A 9,158-nucleotide genomic window follows, 5' to 3' on the forward strand; every position below is an offset into this window, starting at 1 on the left:
ATCCTGTTGAATCAACCAAGTGAGTTGCTCATAATGTTGCTTCCCCCTCCTATAACGCTTACATGCAGGCATCAAAAGAACACCTGCTCTCTTTAATTTCTTTACCAATTATTATATGATTAAGTTTTATTAAGGCATTTTGAGGAATAAATTCACTTATTGAATAATTTTTATTTTTTTTTAAATATTTTTTTAAATATTCAAAATAAATATAATAATAATAATAATAATAATAATAATAATAATAATAATAATAATAATAATGAATAAATAAATAAATAAATAAATGAAAGGGTTATATGATATAAAAACAAAGCAATACTTGGTTCGGTTTTAACAAAGTAAAATATAGGTTTACCTGTCAACTGTTCATCATGACTGTCTCCTTCCAACACCGGAACACTTTCATGTTTCTGTGATTAAGTCACGTGAATGCAAAGTTTAGGTCACTATGTCCAAAAATCTATGTGACCGACCTGTGGAGGTCAGTGGTCCCTCAGAGGTGTGACACCCTGGAGGCGTGGCTCCCGAGCGGCGCGTCTGATTGGCGGCCGGACTTTAGGTGGTTGAAGGTGGTACCTTGGGGAGCAGCGAGCAGCGCTCACTGCAGCAGAGTCCCGCTCAAGTGCAATGCCTTGTTTTACTATCCACATCCGAGATGAGTGGCTGGCAGTGCCCTGCCGGGACACCACCAACACCATCCGGTGGCTCGGACTCGAAGCTCTGAAACGCTACATAAAGAACAAACCGGACAACGGCGGCATCATTGCGGTGAAGGATACTCCTTTTGTTGTGCGCAGGTGCCAGGGTCTGGGTTTGTTGGACGCGGATGACACCATCGAGGATGTGCTGGAGGATAATGACTTTGTCGAGCTCGGTAATGACCGCAAGCGTTTAAAATATGAGAAATGTGTGCCTTACATCTGGGGGACTACTAACACTAGCTGTGCGTAATTGCGCAGCGTAATTGTGCATGGTTAGTTATGTATCGACCAGTGGTGGAAGAAGTATTCAGATCCTGTACTTACAGTAAAAGTGCTAAATTACTCCACAACAAGTAAAAGTCCTGTATTTGAAAACTTATTTAAGTAAAAGTACAAAGGTATCAGCATCAAGATGTACTTAAAGTAGCCTATCAAAAGTAAAATGACTCATTACGCAGAATGGCCTCACTCAGATTGTTATGAACATTCAAAAATATATTATTTTTTATTTTTTATATTTAAAAAAATTGCATTCACATTTGTATTGATGTATTTATTTAAGCAGTGTTTTATTATTTTTCAAGGTAGGGCTCATTTTAACTTATTAATATGCTGTTATGAGGTTTATTTTTATTTATTTTTAAAGTGTAATCATTTTTAAATTGATCATGTTTGTAATGTTAAATCTTTACCTGAAAAGTAACTAAAGCTGTCAGCTTAATGTAGTGGAGTAAAGACTACAATATGTGCCTCAAACTGTAGGGGAGTAGAAGTATACATTTATATAAAATGGAAATACTCAAGTAAAGTGTCTGGACAAAAGCGTCTGCTAAATGACATGTAATGTAATGTAATGTAAAGTACAAGTACCTCAGAATGTACTTATGTACGGTACTTGAGTAAATGTACTCAGTTACATTCCACCACTGGTATCGACTACACGAGACAATAAATGTAGTTGCATTATCTACCAGTAAGAAGAAATGTGTATAATGTGAATTTATATTCTGTGCTTGCAGCTATTGAAGGCGACACCATGTGTCCTGACTTTATCCCGTGTGAGCCTGGAGTTTCTCACCTGTATCCTTTCACTGGTGTAGTAATAGTGCCATAGCACTGTACTGACTACACTAAAGGACAAAGTAATATATTATTTTTATATTTTTTGGAATATTGTTATCCTTAATTAGACTGTGAAATAGCACAGCAGCATACAGAGAACCTGCAGAGGTAAGTGTTAGCAACATTCTCTATTAAAATTTAAAACATATAACACAGATTTTGATATGTAACACGGCTCTCCCTATGCAGTATATTTCCTTGGACGGCAACAGCCTGACATCGACAGATCTGGTCAACTTAGGAAGAGGACTCTACAAGATAAAGGTAATGATCAACAAATTGTATTTGTTGTCATGGCTGGTTTATTCAATCGTTGACCTATCTTAATCATTCTCTTGCCAACATTTTCAGCTGACTCCAGAGGCAGAGAGAAAAGTTGTGCAAGCCAGAGAGCTTTTGGACACCATTGTCAAAGAAAACAAAGGTCAGTATACACACAAGGATAAAGACTTTAATGTATTGATCTTAATGGTAACCAGTTACTTTGAAAACAAATCAAAACAGTATTGCAGAAATATCTCAGTTATATACAGTTTCCTGCATTTGCCTCTCTTTTGTCCTCCAGTTGTCTATGGAATCACAACAGGTTTTGGCAAATTTGCCCGAACAGTCATTCCTGTCAGCAAGCTCAAGTAAAGACTATTTAAAAAAATAATTTCTTTGTCAATGTTAAATATTCTGTTGGGGAAAGTTTTTATGTGTTGCTGTTTGCTTGCTTCACAGGGAGCTGCAGGAGAACTTGGTGCGGTCACACTCAGCAGGTAATAAAACTCTCTGCAAAGCTCAGTATTTCATCTAGAATTTAACATTTCAAGATTAGTGCCCCTGGAATGTTGTTTTTTGGTTTTATACTGTTTTTATCAATGTCATGCTGTGGTGTGTAGGTGTGGGAAACCCGCTAAGTCCAGAAAGGACCCGCATGCTGCTCGCTCTGAGGATCAATGTTCTGGCCAAAGGGCACAGTGGGATTTCTCTGGAAACCCTTCATGCAATGATCCAAGCCTTCAACGGTAACCACGAGCCTCACTTTACCTTATCTGACCCGGGATATCAGCTACTGTTCACTGCTGATAACTTCAATCAGGGATCAGTATGGGGAAAGCGGACTGTCATATGACTTATCTTCATCTCTGACTCACTTTGCCCTGCAGCGTCCTGCCTCTCCTTCGTCCCGGAGAAGGGAACAGTGGGTGCAAGCGGAGACCTGGCACCCCTTTCTCACCTGGCCCTGGGGCTGATGGGAGAGGGTAAAATGTGGTCTCCCAAGAGTGGATGGGCAGATGCTAAATATGTAAGACCTTATAGACCTTATGTAAACTTTTTCATGGTTGTACAACAATGACTTGCTTCATGCTGCAGGAAATGTGCCTGTGACAGGTTGCAAGGTCCAATAGGAAAACATGTTTGCTTTTTGATGACACTTGACCCTTTTCATGTTTTTTCTGCTTTCATCTCTGGCCAGGTCCTGGAGGCCCATGGACTGAAACCAATATCACTAAAGCCCAAAGAGGTAATGTTTAAAACCAACCATATTTGATTTGCCCGCACAAATTAACCCGACCCAGGGTTCAGTGGGAACACATTGTGCTTTCTACACTTTTGGCCTTCCCTTCGTTTCCAAGACACTATCAGTTGTGGGTTTTTCCCACAATTCATCTTCGGCAGAGTCTTCAGAGATGCAGTCTGATAGAGAACCATGTGCATTCAATTATTTTACAGTGATAAACTGTCACCTCAAAGTCAGCGAGTTTATTTCTAGCGTACACAAAATCCACATACCATGCTCTTGGAATGCACCATATACGATTTGTTGTATTCTTTCCCTCACAGGGTCTTGCTCTGATCAATGGGACCCAGATGATCACTTCTCTGGGGGCGGAGGCCGTGGAGAGAGCCCAGGCGATTGCGCGGCAGGCGGACATCATTGCTGCTCTGACCCTGGAGGTGCTAAAAGGAACCACCAAGGCCTTTGACAGTGGTGAGCAGTAGCAGCAGCAGCAGCAGCAGTGGTGATGGACAAAATCACACTAAACTGGAGAGGAAATATTTACATTAAAGATGCAGGTTTCTGCATCTCTTCCTTCCTTCTTCATTTCTTGGTCTCCCCCTGCAGACATCCATGCGCTGCGGCCCCACCCAGGACAGATCGAGGTGGCCCTACGCTTCCGCTCGCTGCTGGACTCTGATCACCACCCATCCCAGATTGCAGGTCAGAGGGCAGGCCAATATTCTAAAACAGACAACACATTTTAAAAATAATCACAGATTTGTTGTAATACACTTTGGTCAGTACTGTTGCTTCACAGCAAGAAGCGTGTCCTGTTTTCAAAACTGTCTATGCCTACAGGGCCACGATGTGTGCAGCTTGCATGTTACACTATATTTGACAGATGTTTATTTAAACACAAACATCTGTAAGGAATAATTCAACCACTGCTCTCAATCAAGGTACTGGTTTCAGTGCTGCGGCTGCCCACAGCTCATAAATAGTTTGAATGGTTCAAATGTGGAGGGTGTATCTCACCAGATGGATTAATAAAGTATAGCCTTTGGGAATATAATATTCCTGCATTGCACCATTAAACACGCAGTGCTTAATGTTTGTCATCTGGTGTTTCCAGAGAGCCACCGGTTCTGTGACAGAGTCCAGGATGCCTACACCATGAGATGCTGTCCTCAGGTAACCTCAAGTGAAGTCAAGTTTATTTATACATTCCAAAATCACAAGTTTCTCCCTCAGGACTTAACTGTGTGGAAACACTCTGGTGTTTTGTTTTTTTATTGTTGTTTTTGAGCATATTTTTCTTTTTCTGCACACAGGTTCATGGAGTCACCAACGACACAATCAAATTTGTCCAGAACATCATCAATACAGAAATCAACAGTGCCACTGACAATCCTGTATCCTTCCTCAGCAAAACTGTTTCTGTGTAATTGTTGCATGAATGCAGATGCACAAAAAGACTCAAAACTATAAATGAATTCAACCTAGAGCTGCAACAATTAGCAAACTTATTGACTATTATGATAATTGATTAATAAACAAAGTAATTCTTCATTCATAAATGGCAGAAAATGCTTTTTCTAGCTTCTCGAATATGAAGATTTCATGCTTTTTTATTTTATATCATATTAAACTGAATATATTTGGGTTTGGACTGACAAAACAAGACATTTAAAGACATTACCTTGGGATGGACATATTTCAATATTTGCATACTTTTTATAGACGAATCCAAGACAATAATGAGCAGATTAATCAATAATGAAAATAATCGTTAGTTCAATTACAAATTCTAGGTTCTATATTGTATTATATAGGAAATCAGACATACTTTAATTTTTCTTAACATCACGACCAGATGGTATTTGCAGAAAGAGGTGAGACCATTTCGGGTGGGAATTTCCACGGCGAATACCCGGCAAAGGTATCTATGTTTGTGACTCCTGAAATATTTTTTTGGTATTTGTTGTAGATTTTGTTGTCATATCTTTCATTGCCCTTTCCTTCATTTTAGGCTCTGGACTTTTTAGCCATTGCAGTCCACGAGCTGGCCTCCATCAGTGAGAGGAGGATCGAAAGGTTGTGTAACCCGTCTCTGAGCGAGCTGCCAGCCTTCCTCGTCAACGAGGGAGGACTCAACTCAGGCTTCATGATCGCTCATTGCACCGCTGCTGCCCTGGGTTAGTGTGCAGAAAAACACAACTAAATGCATTACTGACAACAGTAAAGTGAATTATGCTACTTTATGTTGAATAAAATATATTTAAGTTTAATTTAGTTTAGTTTAATTCAATAGGTTTTAATATTGAATTATGAATTTCAAGTAGAATATTTTTATTAAAATATATATGCGTGTGTTAAAAAGTTATCATTGTTAATTTTTTTCATAATTTACATTTTTTATCAGAAGCTGGAAATTACACAGGACACACACACATGTTCATACAACAAGCCTCTTTTTGTTTTTAAACAGACGGAAAAGGAGATAAATAAATAATAATAATAATAATGATAATAATAATAATATATGTATATATATATATATATATATATATATATATATATATATATATGTGTGTGTGTATGTATGTATATATATATATATATATTTTTTTTTTTTAAAACATTAAAAACAAATACATTTAAAAAGAGCATACACTGGGGATACAAAGAATAGGAAATACGTGTCTGTATCTGTATTTATGTTCATTTCTGCTCTGTTTTGGCACCAACCATGACTCTTATCTCCAATTTTAAAATGTCTAGTTTCAGAGAATAAAGTTTTGTGTCATCCATCATCTGTGGACTCCTTGTCCACCAGTGCTGCCACAGAGGACCACGTGTCCATGGGAGGCTGGGCTGCCAGGAAAGCCCTAAGGGTCATTGAGCATGTGGAGCAAGGTGAGGCTTTTAAACAATCCTGGTATATTGCATTTTGCTACTATTTTATGTTTAATATTTAAAAGAAATTCCAATTTCAGTCATTGCAAGGCATGAAGGTAAAAACACAGTAATTAACAACTTTACAATGTCATCTAATGTAGTTCAGATAAACTAATCGGTATGAAAGCTAAAACACTGAATGGCCAACTTTAAAACGATAACAGAATCAGTTGCACAAGCTGCTACATAGTCCAGTTGAATAACCCTTAATAGGACACTCATTGAAATACTTGCAAATTCCAAATTTCAACCCTAGAGAATATTGGAGGATATTACATACAGCCAGAAGGTGAAACAAAAAAACATACGAAAATAATATTTTGAGAAAAAAGTTTACAAGATTAAAGTGGCAAATCTACGAGAAAAAAATTCGTAGATTTATGAGATTTAAAGTGGTGAATCTGGGAGAAAAAAGTTGCTTTTTTCTTGTAAATTTGCAACTTTTTTCGCACAGATTTGCCACTTTAAATCTCTTAAATCTGCAACTTTTTTCTTGTAGATTTGCCACTTTAATCTAGTCAATTTGCAACTTTCCTTGAAATATTACCTGAAGTTACCAAGTATAGTTCTTTACCTGATAAAGGGATAAAGTTCAACTTCATCAGCATTTTTATAAAAAGTTCTGATAACTATTTAACTTTAAGTGAGCTTCAAATGCAAAAAGCAGCAACATCCAGTTCCTGATGCCAAAAAAAATGTGCAAAGGTAACAGTGCTGAAAATCGTGCCAGTGTGAATCGACCGTGGATAAAAGTGCACCAGCAAACATTTGCCTTGTTGTAAATCAAAGCTCATCAAACAGTTACCGTTTAATATAAACTACAAGGATTCTGCTAAATTTGATTTTAAAAAAATAAATTGAAAGCTAATTTTTTTTATCAATTTAAAAATTAAATTGTGATACCACAGTTTAAAACTTTTATAACTGAATCCAAAGCAGTAATGAAGCATTTAATGTGAGATTTAATAATCCTGCACTATTCAGTGTCATATCGTGCCTAAGATTTGGTCGAGACCCTCATATAGTGTACTCTACTTCAATGCATTCAGGACTGTGAACGTACTGCACAGACAAGACTGTTTAATGTTTTAAATTGTGATTGAAGTAATCACCACAAAAAAATACTACCAACCTAAATTTTTAGAAAATAGTATCCTTTTATAAACAAATTGAAGAAGTGAACTAGTTTGCAATATTATCCCTTTTAGTCAAGTCTAATGGACGTTTTCTGTGATCAGTCCTCGCCATCGAGCTGCTGGCAGCCTGTCAGGGTATTGAGTTCCTCCGCCCACTTCGTACCACTACACCGCTGGAGAAGGTCTATGAACTTGTGCGCGCTGTGGTCAAGTAAGTCAAACAGACGCGGTAGATACACAACTTTCAGTCCACTGAAATGATGTGCAGAAAAGTTAATATTTATCCACTGTTCCACTTCTGTCTGTCTCTTCTCCTGTCTGCCATTAACAGGCCGTGGATGAAAGACAGATTCATGTCTCCAGACATCGAAGCTGTTCACCGTCTTATACTTGACCAGAAGGCAAGTGACCAATCTTATGTCAATTCTTATGTTGCTGTAAAAATGAATCCAATCTGCATGTGCATATAAACTCCAAAGGGAGAATGTTGGAATGTAACTAAGTACATTTACTCAAGTGCTGTACTTAAGTACAACTTTGAGGTACTTTACTTGAGTATGTCCATTTTATGTAACTTTATACTCCACTAAATGTTGATGCAAATATTAGTACTTTTTACTCCACTACATTTAGCCGACAACTTTAGTTACTTTTCAAGTGAAGATTTAACATGAAAAACATGACACATTTAAAGTGTTTAGACTTGAGTTCTATCTTTACAGAAATTAAAATAAGGCTTACATAAATGCATCAATACAAATAATTGAATAATATATTCTACATATAGATTAGATTATTTATATTGATGCATAAATGTGTTGTCTCATATAGTCAATACCAGTGGTGGAAGGTAACTAAGTACATTTGACTAAGCACAATTTGAGGTACTTGCACTTTACTTGAGTATTTCCATTAATGTAACTATACTTCATTACATTTTCAGGAAAGTATTGTACATTTAGCTGACAGCTTTAGTTACTTTACATGTCAAGATTTAACATAAAAAACATGATACATTCAAAGTGATTAGACTGCATCAATAATAATAACCTTATAATATTTAGAATATAAACTGTATTGCAATCTAATTGGGTCCATTCTGCATAGTGAGTAATTTTACTTCTGATACTTTAAGTACATTTTGATGCTGATGCTTTTGTAATTTTACTAAAGTAAGTTTTGAATGAAGGACTTGTAGTGGAGTATTTTCACATTGTGGCATTTGTACTTTTACTTAATAAGAGATTGGAATAGTTCTTCCACCACTGCACAGGAAATTGTGATTTTTAAGTGACATTTTATATTTTTAGGTATGGAACGTGGCCAAACCTTATATTGAGAAGTATCAGACAGAATACATCCCAGAGTCCCGTCCCGTCTCTCCGACTGCTTTCTCTCTGGACTCTCCAGCATCGCCGAGGAAGCGTGTTCGTCATGAGATTCAATAGCAGGAGTGATTTATCTCCGACTACTGTTCTGTCATCAAGATACTTTCCACCACTGATTAAAGTACATTTACATTAAGTAAAGTACTTACGTATAACTTTGAGGTACTTTACTTGAGGGAAAACCCAATGAGCTGCTGATGCATTTCTTAAATAATCCTCTCTATTTTCCAATAAAATGTCAGAAAAAATGCCATTTTAATTTACCAGTGTGCATGGTGATGTTTTGTATGAAAAATTAAAGACAGATTCAATGTCAAAATGGTTGCTGATTTTCTGTCGACTCATTGTGCGTAATGTAAAC

The 9,158-nt window shown here is 37.0% G+C and overlaps 1 protein-coding gene across 1 annotated transcript; it reads left to right on the plus strand.

Annotated features, from left to right (window-relative positions):
• Positions 1-599: 599 nt before the first annotated feature.
• Positions 600-9,158, plus strand: hal (histidine ammonia-lyase). The gene is made up of 20 exons (XM_059336168.1): positions 600-877; positions 1,724-1,784; positions 1,907-1,934; positions 2,016-2,090; positions 2,178-2,250; positions 2,392-2,458; positions 2,550-2,587; positions 2,711-2,836; positions 2,978-3,117; positions 3,289-3,336; positions 3,657-3,804; positions 3,940-4,035; positions 4,448-4,506; positions 4,647-4,727; positions 5,189-5,254; positions 5,345-5,510; positions 6,097-6,231; positions 7,512-7,620; positions 7,741-7,810; positions 8,720-9,158. Exons 1-20 carry the CDS (start codon positions 631-633, stop codon positions 8,855-8,857), a joined length of 1,971 nt encoding a protein of 656 aa, XP_059192151.1. The 5' UTR covers positions 600-630; the 3' UTR covers positions 8,858-9,158.

Source organism: Centropristis striata, chromosome 6, assembly GCF_030273125.1.
Source record: "Centropristis striata isolate RG_2023a ecotype Rhode Island chromosome 6, C.striata_1.0, whole genome shotgun sequence".
Lineage (NCBI taxonomy): Eukaryota > Metazoa > Chordata > Actinopteri > Perciformes > Serranidae > Centropristis > Centropristis striata.